The 16,028-nt window shown below is 41.9% G+C and overlaps 1 protein-coding gene and 3 non-coding genes across 4 annotated transcripts; all 4 read left to right on the forward strand.

The window, feature by feature from the left end:
• The first annotated feature begins 8,344 nt into the window (after positions 1-8,344).
• Positions 8,345-15,355, forward strand: EIF4A2 (eukaryotic translation initiation factor 4A2). Its single transcript, XM_059855696.1, has 11 exons — positions 8,345-8,494; positions 9,362-9,407; positions 9,498-9,630; positions 9,887-10,026; positions 11,145-11,313; positions 11,502-11,611; positions 11,736-11,879; positions 12,270-12,407; positions 12,693-12,782; positions 13,022-13,101; positions 14,543-15,355. The coding sequence occupies exons 1-11, from the start codon at positions 8,466-8,468 to the stop codon at positions 14,685-14,687; spliced, it is 1,224 nt and encodes a 407-aa protein (XP_059711679.1). The 5' UTR covers positions 8,345-8,465; the 3' UTR covers positions 14,688-15,355.
• LOC132332010 (small nucleolar RNA SNORD2) lies at positions 9,741-9,811 on the forward strand. The gene has a single exon (XR_009487733.1). It is a non-coding gene; the product is annotated as a small nucleolar RNA SNORD2 (small nucleolar RNA).
• LOC132332007 (small nucleolar RNA SNORA81) lies at positions 11,927-12,107 on the forward strand. The gene has a single exon (XR_009487730.1). It is a non-coding gene; the product is annotated as a small nucleolar RNA SNORA81 (small nucleolar RNA).
• On the forward strand, positions 12,489-12,616 carry LOC132332056 (small nucleolar RNA SNORA63). Its single transcript, XR_009487778.1, has one exon. It is a non-coding gene; the product is annotated as a small nucleolar RNA SNORA63 (small nucleolar RNA).
• Positions 15,356-16,028: the final 673 nt, after the last annotated feature.

Genomic DNA, 16,028 nt, shown 5'->3' on the forward strand with positions numbered 1-16,028 from the left:
TAAAATCATCTTTGCAATAACACAGCTTTCTTGGACAGAAAGGTGAAAAAAGAGAATTCTGAGCTTAAGATATACACAGTATTACATTCAAATAAAGTCCTCTAAGAATATGTCATTGTTTGATGGAGTCTTTATTTGTTTTCAGCACATAAATTAAACCGGTGCTTTGTTTGTTAAAATCCTGCTGAAATAAAGGCAATAATGGCATACAAAATCTTGTAGTCTTGTAACCCATGGAAAAGTATATACCAGAATACATTTAGAAGTGGTAGCACAAACCTTAGAGAATAAAAAAGCAACAAAAGAAAAACTACTAGTAATTGGGTAGTTACTGAGTACTATAGTATCTGCTTGCTTCAAAATCAGGATTTTCCTGATTTCTTACTTTGTTGCTTCTAAATTAATGAGAACAATGAGCTACAAATAAATGCTGACTATGACAGCAAAAAAGCCAACTACTTAAGACTCAGAAACAATAATTAGCAGAAGCTCTTAAATCAAAGCACAAGATAAAAATACTTTGAATAGAGGCACATACATTCTCTCTATATACTGCAACAGACTGCCAGTATTTTATAATCTAATCACTTTTATCACATGCACAAAATAAATCAATTGATAAATTCATGCAATTCAGCATGAACTTGCATTTCTCTCTCCTGCTGTGTAAAGAACAAAGGTTTCTGGCCACTGCCAATTGCTGTGACAAGAAGTGTTAAAGTGCATGTCCCTGACTGGCACAAGTAACACCACAGTTACTCCTGGCTGAAGTAAAGGCATCGCTGCATCCTGTCTGTGCTTGCATCAGCCCATGTCCACACCTGCTGGAAAACGTGGAAAACAGGGGCAAGTGCTGCTGGACACAATCTGAGAGGAAAACACTGAATTCCTTACTAATCCAGCACCTCGCACGTTCATTTTTGCCTCATCTGGCAATATTCAGTTGGCACACCAAATAATAAAGAATAGTCTTCTGGGATGGGTTGAAGCACAAACAACTGGGGCTAAGGACTGGCCTACAGAGGCTTCCTAGCACTAAACAGAAGCCCCAAAAACCAGAGCAGTTACATTTAGCAGCTCACTTGGCACTTCAGGTTCATGGGCACACAGCTGAGACTCAGCCACAAGAAGAACATGCATCTCTAACACTGTTAAAGAGAAAAGCCTTTGAATAGTTATTTTTCATCCAAAAAATCTCAGAAGGATTAAGAAACCAAAGAAATAAAATTATTAAACAAGCCAGAATGTTGATCTTTTTTAATTTTTTTAACTTTTTTTAAACTTTCCCCCACCCTGAGCTGGCTGCTTTGCAGGCTGAAGCACAGCTCGCAAAGCAATCAGTCCCAGCTTTACAATTTACAAATTTACAATTTACAAAAAGAGATTCTTCAAAGAGAGATAATAATTTACATTTTATAAAGAGATGAAAGAAGGGCACAAAGCTAAAACTACTCATCTATAGTTTCACATTGTGGAGGTATCAGTGACAGAAACAAAACTTGGGAAATCTGAGCTATTGTTACCTGAAGAAATGAACAGTCTCAATTTTCTTATGAAAAGAAAAGCTCAGTAGAAACTTTCAGTTTATAGAAATTAAGATTTACCTTGAGGATAATACTTCAGATCACACAGCTCATTTTATTAAAGACAAAGTATTTAGCTTTATTGTTAACTTTTACATGTTACAACAAGCTCTATAAAATGCAAAATACTGTTGTGAAGGTTAAAATACTCTGATAGAAAAGAAACAAGAGAATTCAGTTACTATGCAATGCTGGATATGGACAGAAAGAGCTTCTGTTAGGGAAAAATGAAATTATTTCTGTGATGTCTTACCGCTTAGAGATGTACAGATTTGCTACATTCTGACAATAAATACAGAGTGTATTACAGCCTGTAATACACTCAAAGCAAAGCTCTCTGTGCAGGGCTATATCAGCTGATAACACCAGACATTTTGTTGTCACTAATTTGAGATAGGCCCTCATACCTCAGAGTGCTGCACGCACAGTCTGGAAAGCACAGTGTGTTTGTTCTGACATCCAAAAGTCTGATTGGGATGGGGACAGACAGAGTCATGTGGCTCGTTGCTGTCACCAGTTAGAACACAAGCCAGCCAATGAGGTACACATATGTACAGCATACATTAGAGATTAGTACTTTTTTCACCACTAATGGGTCCCATGAATTTACCCCTGTAAAAGTCAAAGAACTGCTTGGCCTTTTTGGTGTTTTCATCTTGGGTTTGGTTCCCATGCATTACTTCCTCCTACTAGGTACATAACACTCGACATTTTTACCAATAAGGAAAAGTACTCAAATTAAATACAGACATAGGTGTGCCTGTAGTGGCTGTTCCAAAACCTAACCAACTGAAAATAGCAATCAAAAAACTCAAGCCATGTCAGTGGATTGCAAATTTGTATAATCACGAGAACAAACAATGTGCAGAGATGGTTAACCAATAACAGAAGGAAAAGAGCTTTCTTCAAAATAATGCACAGGCTTATATTTACCTTTCTCCAAGAACTGGAAAAAATATTCTTGGCCAATTGTCTCACAGAAATATATGACATGCAGTATTTCATGGCTTAAAAAATAAATGTAACCACAACTATGTCAGGGTGTTATCTGCCACCTGGCTCACCTCTCAGGTTTATTTATTTTTGTAATATAAAGAACAAACTCTACCCTGAAAGTAGCCTGCAACTTCTATCAAAGATTTCTAGGCCTCCTTCCATTACTGATCCCCACATTCTTCAAGGATTTACCCACGCATAACCTTTGAAACAAATAATATCACCCCCACATTACAGTGAAGACAACTGAAGTGCAAAGAGAGCTCTCATTCCAATAAAAGTCAATGGCAAGTCTAATAAATATCACCTGCTCAATTTTAGTGCTAAAATTCCAATCTGTGGTGACAATAGGAGTCAACACAACAGAGGAACAGACCAAAGCTGATTTCATGTCCTGGGCTTGACTACAAACCTTGAAAACTTGGAAACAAAGAATCTAAGTTCTCAATCAAGAAGAACATTCAAGATATAAAAGTGTAATTATTGAGTTTCATAGCATGCAGAGGCCTGGATGACTACAAAAATCATAGAAAGAAAAGCATATTTCTGTTTCAAGTATTTGGGTTAAGATTTTATTTTGCCAACATTCTTCTTATTACCAGAATCGTTACTAAAATTACAAGGCCACCATAAGTGATTCCATATGACAGTTTTCTTATGTTACACTCACTTAAAGAATTAACAGTAATTTACATACTTCCACTACAGATTAAATACTGACTTGCTAGAATTAACCCTAGTTTTTTATTAAAAGACCAACCAAATGCTAAACAAAGTAAAAGGAAATTTTTTTACAAATTAAAAGTTTTTGATGAAACTATACCCACTATAAAAATAAGTAGCAATTAACTTGCCTTAGTTCTTTAGATTTTTTGACCCCCTGAGAGAGGGCTGAGAAACCAAGGTTCCTCTGAGGGCCCAGAGCACTTCTGCTGCTTCCTTCTCAGCAGCAGTTTACAAGAGCTGTCCCACTGTATAAAAGAAACACCATCTTAAAAATTCAGCAAGAACTTCACCATTCCAGAGCAAGAAACAAGTAATAAGTAACTCCAAACCCCTGAAGGTGGGAGTGTCACTACAAGTCTGAATTTAAACTTCAAACTCTAAGAGAAGATGAATTAATGGATGAATAACCTGAAAAATTAAATTCACAAAATTTTGCTGTTTTTTTTTTTTTTTAAACCAACCCAAGTAAGTTCGTCTTAAATAGTTTAACAAATTATTATAATCAAGAAAAAATCTAACTGGGAATGAGAGAACTTAAGCTAAGAAACAAAATTCTGCACAAGTGAAGCAGGAACACTCCTTGGAGATGTGTGCTCCAAGCAATTAGGAGGCACAAGACATAAACCACCCTGCAAACATTTCAGACAAGTGAGTCAGCTCACCAGCAAAAGGCCCTGTCCACCCCACATCCTCTGCACAAGCCTGAATATCTTGAATAGACTGAGCATGTGGAGCAATTAAATCAACCAAAGCAGTTTAAATCCCACTGCATTTCCATAGTGCTTGGCACCTAAATCATTTAAGCATCTTTGAATATGTTCCTTATTGGCCAGTGCACAACTATTCAGTGAGACAGAACTTGGACAGAGAGAGGAAATTCTGGATGTACTTTCAATTCACTCAGCAGGGACATCACTGAGATTTCACAACACAAATTTGACTACAGTTACAAGGACTAGAAGTATCTGTCAAAACATAACAAAGTTGTAAATAACTTTAAAAAAGGATGACAAAGCAAGCCTAACAACCCAATGTACTAAAGTCATCACAATGTGCAATTTAGATTACACTGAAGTACTACAGAATACAAAGCTGGCATTCTCAATCCATTAAAAACACTGTATCTTCTACATTTTTATTGTTCAGCTTTTTAGATGGTAATTTCAATGGAGTAACCAAAAATACTTTTTAGCATTAATAACACCCCAACTGCATTTAAATAACAAGCACGGGACTCCAGGAATTTGGACTTTCTTTCTCCTCTGGAGGTCTTCCAGAACCTCTCCACTCCTACATCTGAGGAAGCATGCTTTTGTTTAGGCAGGATCCTTTGGGACTGATGAACTGAAAATATCACTTCTTGCTAACAACACCCTAAGAAATCATCTTGATCCTTAACATGACCTACTGTGAACAAACTCTGTTTACCATTACCATCCTTGCCCTGCCAGTCATGGCAATCAAGTAATACAGTCTGAACCCTGGCATCAGACTTAAAAATGCAGGAAAAGAATTCCAGGATCTTGCAGGTTTCCTATGAAGTACCTGGAAGTTTCATGGCAAATTCAAACCATGCCATGAGATTATTAAAAGGAGACTTCTGAGATTTCCTAATGCAAACTGTACCATCACCTTTGCCAGGATATTGGTGAGCAGGAATTGCTCAACTGGAGCTCAGTTTCAGGAGGTGTCAGCTCCAACTGCTTTCTTTAACTACGTCACTCCTTACTTCACTCAGTCTGCATGAATAATCACTGGAAACCCAGCTGCTAAACCAGCTAGTCCATCTGTTACCCCTGTTAATAAACGTATTATTATGTTCACTCTCACTAAAGAGCTCATGATTCAGTGGGATTGTCTTTTTGGGAAACATCTACTGAAGTATATTAGGTGTACATATATATATGTGGTTGTGGATCCTATCTTTAGCAACCCAGACATATTATTTAGTGTCTTCTTGGTTTCCCTTCTGCTTGAAGATAACATGAAGCTGGTGCTTGGGGAGCAAGTTTTCAGTTGAGGTTGCTTTAAAAAGCTTAATCAGATTTAAAGCCAGGGGACCACTAGAAATCCCAGTGTTATTACAAGATTTTTGTCAGTGACAAAATCTGACCTTTTGGTACCTCTCAGTTTGATGCTTCCTGTTCAGAACACAAATAATTCCAGGCAGAGTATGGCTAACAGTGGCCTAAAAATACACAAAGTAGGTATGAACACACATGAAAAGGGTGTTTGCAATACTGTAACCAAAGAGAAATTTTTCAAATGTTCTACAAAGGTTTTAAAGGGTATAAAATGTAGGAATTTCTCCTCTAGTACAGTTAGGGGTCATTGCTAATACAAGAGGCCTGGATATCTTATTTCACAAAAATAGAAGACTGATTCTGCATTTCCAGCTGTTTGCTTGAAGTTTATGAAACAACATTTTTTTCATCTTTTCATTTGGTGAAAGAAGTCGATGATTTCCACAGGAAGAAACACTGGGGTCCTTTTCTCACATACCTAATATACCATATGGATGTGCAACATCCATAAAATAAATGCCTTTCACACGGAACTGATGACTTGGTTCTTAAATCATAATTTCATTGTTCCAGTCATACAACACTTGAGGCAAATAGAGCATCTGCCAAGGGGCCACTGGACTGAGGAGTGTCACTGCATTAAAACAACCACGAACCAGAGCAAATGACATGATCCAATAATTTATCAAATTCTGCCAAACTCTGCCACAACCACATGACAGCAGAAACCAGTCTGCTCACAGGCTTTACTTTAAGCATTAGGTGAATCAGAAATGAACCAAATCCTCAGATACATGGATATTTCAAGGTCCTCAATAAAGGCCAGTGATCAGGAGCTCAGGGGGACCTGTTTGGCTCTGTAGTTGCCTAATGCCAAGAAGTCTTGGCATTTAATCAAGAGACCTCCTACTATTTTAGCCAATAAATTACAATACCAACTTTTAAAATTGTCCCTCTTGATTGAAGATAATAATTTTTTAAAAATTTTCAAGGTTTTTTTTATTTTTTAGTAGAATGAAGTTTGACCAAGTATTGTAAAACAAAATTTGCTGCAAGCTAGAGCAATGAGAACAATTTCTCCATAAAGAAAGTCAGTAAGGCCTTGTTACTAGAAAACTTTTGTCAAATCTGAACACTCAAAGTGATCTGAATACCTGGGTAACCTGAAATGACACTGATTTCTTTATTGGAAAAGATAAAGCAGATACTTGTTTCTTAGATGCCATTCCAGGTCTGTGAATAATGATGGCTTACCTTCCTGAAATTCCCACATGTCTGGAAACCTTTTCCTCTCAGATTTGCAAATCTACTAAGACTTAAATGCAGTGCTTGAATAAAAATATTCATCAAATCAAATTCAACAGTTTTCCTAATAAATATTCAGGATTTTTAACAAATATTCAGTAGTGTTATTTCTCCATTTAGACTCAAATCACTTTTAATGCAGTAGGAAATCTAAGTGTGCTAGCCCAAAACTGTGTTCACATTCTTTCTTCGGACCATTCTGTTTGTTTTTCAACCAGAGGTTAATAGTCCACACAAACTGGCACATTCATTTAAAAGGCCTCTGGCTATTGTTGTGTGCCTAGCTGAATTGCAAACAAGAAATATCCTCAATATTTTCTACCCAGGAGGGGTGGACAGAAAGAACTTGAGAGCATTAGGATAGGCTGACAGTGGAGCTGCATTTATATAATTTTGCTGGGATAGTGGTAGGTTGCACTATTTCTACAAATAATATTGCCCCTGCAGATGCTATCATAGGAAGATTTAAGATATATACAGTCTTTGAGACATTCCCTTTATGGATATTCTAGATGGTTCTAGACAATTTACAATATTATAGACAAGTAAAGGGTTGAGTTTTTCAAGCACTGCCTCCATTTCTTCATATATAATCACTATGGAAACAGATTGCAAAGTGATACACATAAACCATACAAAGGCAGCACAAAATTATCGCTTATAATTGATATTACTTGCCACCATAAGAAATACTGATTAATTGATTAGATTATTGTGAAACCTGATACGAGCATTAAAATGATCAATATTTTTTCTGCCACAGTAGAAAGTGTTGGGCATGATCATGCAATCGGTTTGCACAGTAACAGTTCTTAGTGCTTTATTTTGGACTGCACTAACCTTTAAATCATTCTTGCCAGTTTTTTCCGTGTACTGCGATCTGCAGCACATCGCGGCACCTTGCTTTCGGCAGCACGCCGAGGACCACCTAACCTGTCTCCTACAAATACTCCTGCATCCCCTTCAGGAATGATCCACCCTCAGCGCCTCGGGACAAGTCTGCAGGATCCAGTCCCGGGCCCGCCGGCCTGCACTGGGTGTGAGCCCGGGCCGAGGAGCCCTCAGAGGCGCCTCCATCTGCCCCCCTCGCCTCAGGGCCTCTCCATGAGCTCTCAGCGCTGCCCCCTCATGACTAACGCTGCCCCGGCTCCGGGAATGCAGGGGGAGAGCTTGGGGTGTGTTCCGCCTGTCAGGGAGGAGGAGGAGGAGGCGGGAGCCATTTCTGTGTGTGGATCGGGCGGATGCGCGACCGCCGGCCCCCGCCCGAGGAAGCCTCTTTCCCTCTCCTGTAACCCCCCAACTCCAGGGCTTTAAAAACAACCAACACAGTGGGGAAAAACGCGGCCACGAAAAGGGGCCGCTATGCCGCCTCAGCAGCTGCTGCAGGGCCGCGCGGTATCCCCTCAGCCGGGCAAAGCCGGCGCCACCATTCCCCCTCCCACCCCGCGCTGCAGCAGGGACCGGACGGGAAACCCCGTGCGCGCGGGGGGGAAGGGGAGGCAGAGGGAGGAAGGAGTGGGGCGCTGTGACGCACTCAATGGTGCAATATCCTTCCGCGAGCCGACAAAAAAAGTAGTTCTATGTTCCACGTAGCCTCCTAAACCCCAGAGGTTCATACACAACCTTCGTATTAACTGAAAAAGTCGCGTGACGGGAATCTCTTGGGATACAGGGCTTAAACTAGAGGGATTCTTGCTTTTTTGCTCGTGGTATAAGGTGTATATCCATGCGCAGAGCAGAGCGCAACGAGTCCGGCAGTAGGACGGGTATATAAGGCGGGCGCCGCTGAGGGCTTGCCTTTTCAGTTGAGGACAGAGCTGGTGATCGGAACATGTCAGGGGGCTCCGCGGATTATAGCAGGTATGGCGGGGGCCTGGGCTCTTTATACATTGGGGGGCTTCGTGTGTTATGCGGTGGCGGCCAGGGAGAGAGGAAAAGTCGAAAGAGGTGGAGGGGTGGGAGCCGGAGCGCCCTGGGGGAGGCAGGGAAGCTGTGCTCAATCAGCCCTGCGCCCTGGCCCCTCCCGTTCTAGACGTTTCTTTCCCTGCGCTCCCCTTGCTCGCGGTTCAGCAACGGCTTAGCTCTAGTCCTCGGGGCTCGATTTTCGTTACTGGCTTTCTTAGCAGTCCAGTCAGCCCTAATAGGGACTTTCTCGATATTAATTCGTATACAGCTGTGTTGTAGTTTTAATATGTAAATGCTTTTCTGGGGATTTTTTTTTTCTTGTCCTTCTATTCTCCCTCGCGCCGTTGGTTTGCCCCGGGTTTTCGGGCCGCGCTGAGGGCGAGACCATTATATTTTTTTGCGGGGGGAGGGGGAGGGCCCCCCCGGGCGATCGCCCGGCGCCGTCCGCCCGCAGCGCCCGGTTTGCGCAATCCCAGGGGTGGAGCTCTCGCGAGAGTTCCCCGGCGGGGCGGGGCGGGGGGATCCGCTGCAGCGCCGGGAGCGCGCCCGCTCCCCCCCCCCCCCCCACCTCGCGCCGCCGCGGGAGCGCGCGCTCGGTGCGGCCGTGGCCGCGGCGTCGGGCCCGGCCCCGGGAGCTGGGCACCGGCTTCAGTGGCGCCTGGGACACTAGGGAGCAGGGGTAGGAGTTTGTCCATTGGCAGAAGCTCAGAGCACCTGCTGGAATGATCGGTCACGGGTCCCGCCGCTGTCTTGGGCGACATGTCAGCTCGCTTCTTCGTGGTGGCGGCTCCTGTGCTAACAACGTGTTCTCTTTCATGGCAGAGACCATGGCGGCCCAGAGGGAATGGAGCCCGATGGTGTCATCGAGGTGAGCACTTATGGACTGACCTGAGAATTTATTCGCTGGTGGACAGGGGTATTGGATTTATTTTTTTTTTTTATTCTTTCTTTATTACAGAGCAATTGGAATGAGATTGTTGACAATTTCGATGATATGAATTTAAAAGAATCCCTTCTAAGGGGCATTTACGCTTATGGTTTTGAGAAGCCTTCAGCTATTCAGCAGAGAGCTATTATTCCATGCATCAAAGGTATGCAGTAGATTCATTAATATCAGCATCGGATAATTAGGAAAGCATTGTGAAGTACTTATGTTATTTCATTAGTGTGCAGTAATAACTAATACCAATCTTCATTGAACAAGTGATATGATGGTACACCATCTTTCGGGACTGACCTGAAATGGAGAGACCTCTTTAGTACTGATCACTTACTTCAAGGGGATTAAGTAAAACTAACACGATTGACCCGTGTGGGAGCAGTAAATGTGTATCCTACTTTTTTTAGGGTATGATGTGATTGCTCAAGCTCAGTCAGGTACTGGCAAGACAGCCACATTTGCTATTTCCATCCTGCAGCAGTTGGAGATTGATCTCAAGGAGTCCCAGGCACTAGTATTGGCCCCTACCAGAGAACTGGCTCAACAGGTATTGATAGTGTAGTTAAAAAAAAAAAAAAACCAAAAAACTGTGTGTTGCATAGGTTTCAGGTTTCACAACTGTGAGACAACATTACCAGACTTCTTGAGGGGCTCTAATAAATATCCATTCAGAACCCTTTTTGTGTCAAATAATGGGGGATACAAACTGGCTTCTGTCCCGCAAGTCCTCTGCCTCCTTGAAGAGCTGAGTTGATAAACATGGAGGGTGTGCTGGGGCAGGGGTGCAGGAGGCAGCTGCTGTGCTGTGTGTAAAGTTGAAGAAAGCATCTTCAGCAGAAAACCACAATTACTAAAGCACAGTGTTCTGAGCTGAAACAAAAAATAAACTTGTTTGGATGCTATTTAAACTTTAATGCAGTTGTGCAACATGAAAACTGCAGTGCACATTTGGTTACTTTAATGATTTTGTTTCTTTGTATGTTTTCCTGACAATATAATTGCATGTCTTTCACTCTCAAGGCTTGGTATTCTGTTATACTAAAGTGGGTGTGGTAATCACTTCAAGAACTCTTGAATATTTAGGATAACTGTATCAGTAATGAGGGGTCTAAAAGTACAATGCTGAACCAACTCTAAAGTAGAAAACCTACTGTTATCTTCAACTAGATTATACTGAACTGCCAGTGCTATGTTACTGTTTCTCAAGGTAAAGAAACATAACTAAATCAGACAGAAAACATAATAAATTTAATTAGGGCCTTCTAGCTGGATGTTAAGCCTTTGTTTTGACCTAAAGCTGTTAAAGTGAGGTTTGTTCTGAAACCTGTCTTGTAGTGCTGCCATGGAGAGAAATCACTAGAGTGTTCAAGTGCTTAACATGCAGCCTGAAAGCTTGAGAGCTTGAGCTCACTTCTCCTGGCCCTGCTCTCAGCTTAGTAATTGTCTCATGGCAGTCACTCCATCTGCAAGTTCAGCCAGTAAAAACAAAAATGTAACTTAACTGTTCCTGTGCCTTCTTGAGCTCTGTGAAGTTGGGCAGTCTTTTTAGTAGCTCTGAGTTCCATAGTCCTTGTTTGGTGTCTTGGCTTCAGAGTCCATAGGAGCCTGTGATAATGGCTTAAGCTGTATTCTCCTATGAGCTACTAATGGAAGGTTCTATTTTAGATTCAGAAGGTAATCCTGGCCCTTGGAGACTACATGGGAGCAACATGCCACGCTTGTATTGGTGGCACAAATGTGCGCAATGAAATGCAGAAACTCCAGGCTGAGGCTCCACACATCGTGGTGGGAACTCCAGGGCGTGTGTTTGATATGTTAAACAGGCGCTATCTTTGTAAGTATAAACCTCATTGTGCACTTGCTGATAAATTTCCAATGAAAGCCTCATACCCACTAAGAGCTTTAGTGTATTTGTTGTCACTGTAGAGAGTTGTGCTGGAAAGCTTAGTACTACCAGAAGCATGATATTCTTGAAGGATAGTGTATTTCTGAAACTTCATGAGATGCTTCTTTTTCCAATAGCACCAAAATGGATCAAAATGTTTGTTCTGGATGAAGCTGATGAAATGCTGAGCCGTGGATTTAAGGATCAAATTTATGAGATCTTTCAAAAACTAAGCACAAACATCCAGGTAAAAAAGCTTTCGCATGGTAAAGTGATGCATGCAGATTTGGTTACGGTGTGGCTGAGAACTGAATTGCACAAATGAAAATGGTAGTACGGGGTATGTGCTAACATAGAGTGATGTATTTTAGGTTGTGTTGCTGTCAGCTACAATGCCCATGGATGTGTTGGAAGTGACCAAAAAGTTCATGAGAGATCCCATCCGTATTTTGGTGAAGAAGGAAGAACTGACTCTAGAGGGTATCAAGCAGTTCTACATTAATGTTGAGAGAGAGGTTGGTACTCTTTACACTTGCTCTAGCAGGAAGAGTTAGGTTTTCTTACCTTCTTGTTAAAGCACTGTGCTAAAATTGCGGAAACCAAGGCTGAGCTTTAGTTTCTGCAATAATGCTAGCAGAGTAAATGCAAGAAGAAGAAAAACTACGCACTAGATCGAAAAGGACTAGGGTGGACCTCTTTCTTAATGTCCAGTGTCCTGTGTCTGAAGATTTGGTGCAACAATTGATGCAAAAGCTTGTCTTAGTTTCCAGGTTATACTGAATGTAGTTGTGTGCCAAAGTAGGCTTAATTGGTGGTTGTATTGGAGTTCTATTCCTTGTTTCAAGTTCCTGTTGTGTACTGAGCTGTGTCATGATGTGTTTCCTGATGATCTTTGTTCTGCTCAGGAATGGAAGCTGGATACTCTCTGTGATTTGTATGAGACACTGACCATTACACAGGCTGTTATTTTCCTGAATACAAGGAGAAAAGTAGACTGGCTTACGGAGAAAATGCATGCCAGGGACTTCACAGTCTCGGCTCTGGTAAGAATTGCTACTTCCAAACACTTCTGAAATGCTGTGTATTTACTGGAGAAGAAATGGTGAGGAGAGGATATCAGTGAGAAGCAGGAAAGTTATAATATAGCTGTGCAGTGCTGTATTATCGTTCCCCCTGCTTAAAGTAAAATGTTTCCTTTCTATCCCTACCTGCTTCGTTCCCACAGCAGGTAGGGACGCTGGGATTCATACATGCCTTTGTTCTTCAAAGAATATTGTGGTTTGGAGCATTGGAACTATACTAATTGCAGCTTTTTGTTTTAACTCCAGCATGGTGACATGGACCAGAAGGAACGGGATGTTATCATGAGAGAGTTTAGGTCAGGGTCCAGCCGTGTCCTGATCACTACTGACTTGCTGGTGAGCACTGTCTTTCATGGAACATGTTCCTGTTACAGCCTTGTCCCAAAAGCTTCATAATTGAGTGATGGTTTTTGTAACCTGAACTGCTGGGAGCTTTTTGGAACAGCAAAGACCATGCTCCACTGTGGACTACACAGTTGTAGTTCATAACTAATGATGTGGTTGACAAAAGCCTGAGATAGATAAACTTGAAAATAGCCTCTAACTTGCATTAAAGACTTGATGTTGCTTTGCAGGCTCGTGGCATTGATGTGCAGCAAGTGTCCCTGGTTATCAATTACGACCTGCCGACCAATCGTGAGAATTACATTCACAGGTCAGTTGGCTCTGCCCCACGTCAGTCCCTGTGCTGTGCTGGATGGGCATTGGCACACACCCTCCTCACCTGTAGATCAAAACCTCACCAAACCAGAGGTGTTAGTATCCATGCATAAACTTCTCAGAGCTAGCAGGGAATGCAACCCAATCACTTGCAGATTGGCTATAAAAAAGCCCTGCCTTGCACAGCAGTGGTTCTAAAACAAAGGAAGAACAGAACTTTTGAACACTTGAAGCAGTGGGAAAACTTAGATATGTAACAGGTTTAGTGATGAACCTTATAGTTGTGGGGAAAATGCCAGCAACTGATTTTCCTCTTCTCATGTAGACTGTGACATATGAGTGTGACAGTTAGTGCTGCAGTATTTTGACAGCAGTGTCAGCTTGCTCAGGATTTTGGCTGATCTGGAATTGTTGCTGCTCAGTGACAAGACAGACCTTCCTCCTAGCTTGTAAGGGCTGCCTTTGCTTGTGGAGGTTCAGCTGTGTCCCATGTTGTGTGTGCCATATTTGCTCCTGGTGGCTCCTTAGCGGGATTCTTCTCTGTGGTGTGTCTTCTGGTAGCAATTCCAGTTTGTCTCCCTAGGTTTAGTTAACTGCTTCTAGTGACTGTCCCTAAATTAAGTAAACTGTGCTTTGTTACTTGATGTAAAAAAATACAGGAGTCGATAGCAGCAGTTGATGACACAAGATGGTGCTCAGAAACGGCGTTGACGTAATTTAGGACGTGGATTCGTAAGCGGCACAGTTTGAATAAAGAGCGAGTTGGTATTTATTTATTTATTTTGTCATGACTATCCCCTAAGTTTTGAGAGCCCTTTCTGTGTACTTCGCTCCTGCTGGCAAGGTCCTCTATGGTGCGTTCTGTAGGAAGGTGGAGCTCACGGTGGGTGTAACTAAACCACATGCCCTGATGTGTCAGTGACTGATGTGGACTTAAACACAAATATTAAGCTTGGATTTAACTCTCGAAAGGAGACCAACAAATCCTAAGTTTTCCCACTGGAAACAGGTTGAATTGAAATTCTGAAGTTAAGTGTGCCAGTGTTCCATGTTACTGGATTAACTTGGTAACAGTCCAATTGTTAAACATCAGCATGTGCTCTGTGCTTGGGAGTGAATGCATGAGGGGTGGGCGCATAGTTGAACAGGAGAGAGTCTGATCCAGGACTTCAGAGAACACAGCACCAAGCATTAAATGAAGATCTTACTTTGCAGCCAAAGAGTAACCATGTGTACCCTGCTGCCTGCCATGGAACGGACCTGCTGTACTGCTGGCACCAGCTGCTGGTTTTCTTGACCAGATGTGACTTGGGTGACAGCTGGCCCTCTTAAGGCAGCATAGAGGGGCCAGTGGCAGATCAAGAATGGATCTTGCAGACATGTAAAGCAGATGGGTGAGGTTACCTTAAATGTAAATGTGTTTTCTTTTTGTGCAGAATTGGCCGGGGTGGCCGTTTTGGCAGAAAAGGTGTGGCTATCAATTTTGTCACTGAAGAGGACAAGAGGATCCTGCGAGACATTGAGACTTTCTACAATACTACAGTGGAGGAGATGCCGATGAATGTGGCTGATCTCATTTAATCCCCGGAATGAGGTGGTTGTGAATCCAGTGCTCGCTGTTGCTGAATAGGCGATTCACAACGCGCATTGTGCTTCTTTCTTTGGGGATATATTGAATCTTGTCTCAATGCTCATTACGGATCAGAAATACAGATTTTTGATAAGAGAAGCGACTTTCTGTCGTGAGCTCTTGTGGGGAAGGCCATTGGCTTTGTCCACTTTAGGGTTAGACTGTTGGGGTTGGGTGGAAAGTCATGGGGTCTGTAAATTTTTTCTTTATTAGAAATTTATTTCCTAGTTCAATAGAAGTGGTTGTATTAGATGTTCTTTATCATTTAATAATTTACTTATGGACTAAAAGATATAAGTGCTGTATAAAGTCAGCCAATTATGTTAAACTAGCCTACCTTCCTTTATTGTATGTACTTACACCTCAGATTAAATTGGAAAGGCCTTTCAAAATCTCTAAACTTTTATAAGAGCATTAAAATGCATTTTTGTTTCATATGTATTTATTCAATAAAGTATTTAATTAGTGGTAAGTGTGATCTGGACCCTGTTGCTAAGCCCCAGCAAGCAAGCAATCATACTATTGTCTTAGTTAGGGTTAAACCCAGTAAAATTTGCCATATTGCACATGTCTTAATGAAGTTTGAATGTTCAATAAAATACTTCTATATTCACTTAAATTGTAAATAGTTGCTTCTTGGGTGGTGGGAGGGTGACAGTGACCTGCACTGTCTCACGGTGGGAGCTGTGAGGGTAGCAAGTGCTGCAGCCTTGTGCCCACAGCTCCCATACTTAGTCTTTAATTGCAGGGGTGATTCTGGACTCCAGAGCAGATGAGCCTCACGTGCCATTGTGGCTTGGGGGTGCTGTACCTATGTCCTTAAAACTGAAACACCCTTTCATCACAGTAGAAAATGGCTCACTTAATAATTGGTGCTGGCTTGATGAAAAAGCTCTGCACTACATCATTTATGCTTAATGCTTGTCCAAGGGTATTTTTTTTCCCAAGCCATTCAGGAAGGAGGGGCAGGTGGTCCAAACAGCACCTCAGAAAGAATATGTCCCAAAGATGCTCATCCAGGTCCCAGCTTTAAAATGGCTTGTGAGAAAGAATAGTGTGAGATGACAGGAAATCCTAAGTGACACCTTCAGAACGTGACCTACCCTTTGCTGAACTTTTTTTTCTTGGTGAACTTGAATGGAATTAAAGTTGCAGTATGTTTGCTAGTAGTGTTTTTTGCTATGTTTAACCCAAAAGGATCAGATACAAGATGGTGGAGGTGTGGGCTGTGTTCAGCCTGGAGCTGTGTTCTATAGGGATGTGATCATTTTGCTAAGCAAATATAGGCTACA

The sequence above is a fragment of the Haemorhous mexicanus genome, chromosome 10 (assembly GCF_027477595.1).
Source record: "Haemorhous mexicanus isolate bHaeMex1 chromosome 10, bHaeMex1.pri, whole genome shotgun sequence".
Lineage (NCBI taxonomy): Eukaryota > Metazoa > Chordata > Aves > Passeriformes > Fringillidae > Haemorhous > Haemorhous mexicanus.

What these genes read in the sequence shown, in the direction of transcription:
- EIF4A2 (XM_059855696.1), top strand. Translation starts at nt 8,466, where the DNA reads ATGTCAGGGGGCTCCGCGGATTATAGCAG. An exon ending in GGCTCCGCGGATTATAGCAG is followed by an intron (nt 8,495 to 9,361) that starts GTATGGCGGGGG and finishes CTTTCATGGCAG; the next exon opens with AGACCATGGCGGCCCAGAGG. An exon ending in CGTGAGAATTACATTCACAG is followed by an intron (nt 13,102 to 14,542) that starts GTCAGTTGGCTC and finishes CTTTTTGTGCAG; the next exon opens with AATTGGCCGGGGTGGCCGTT.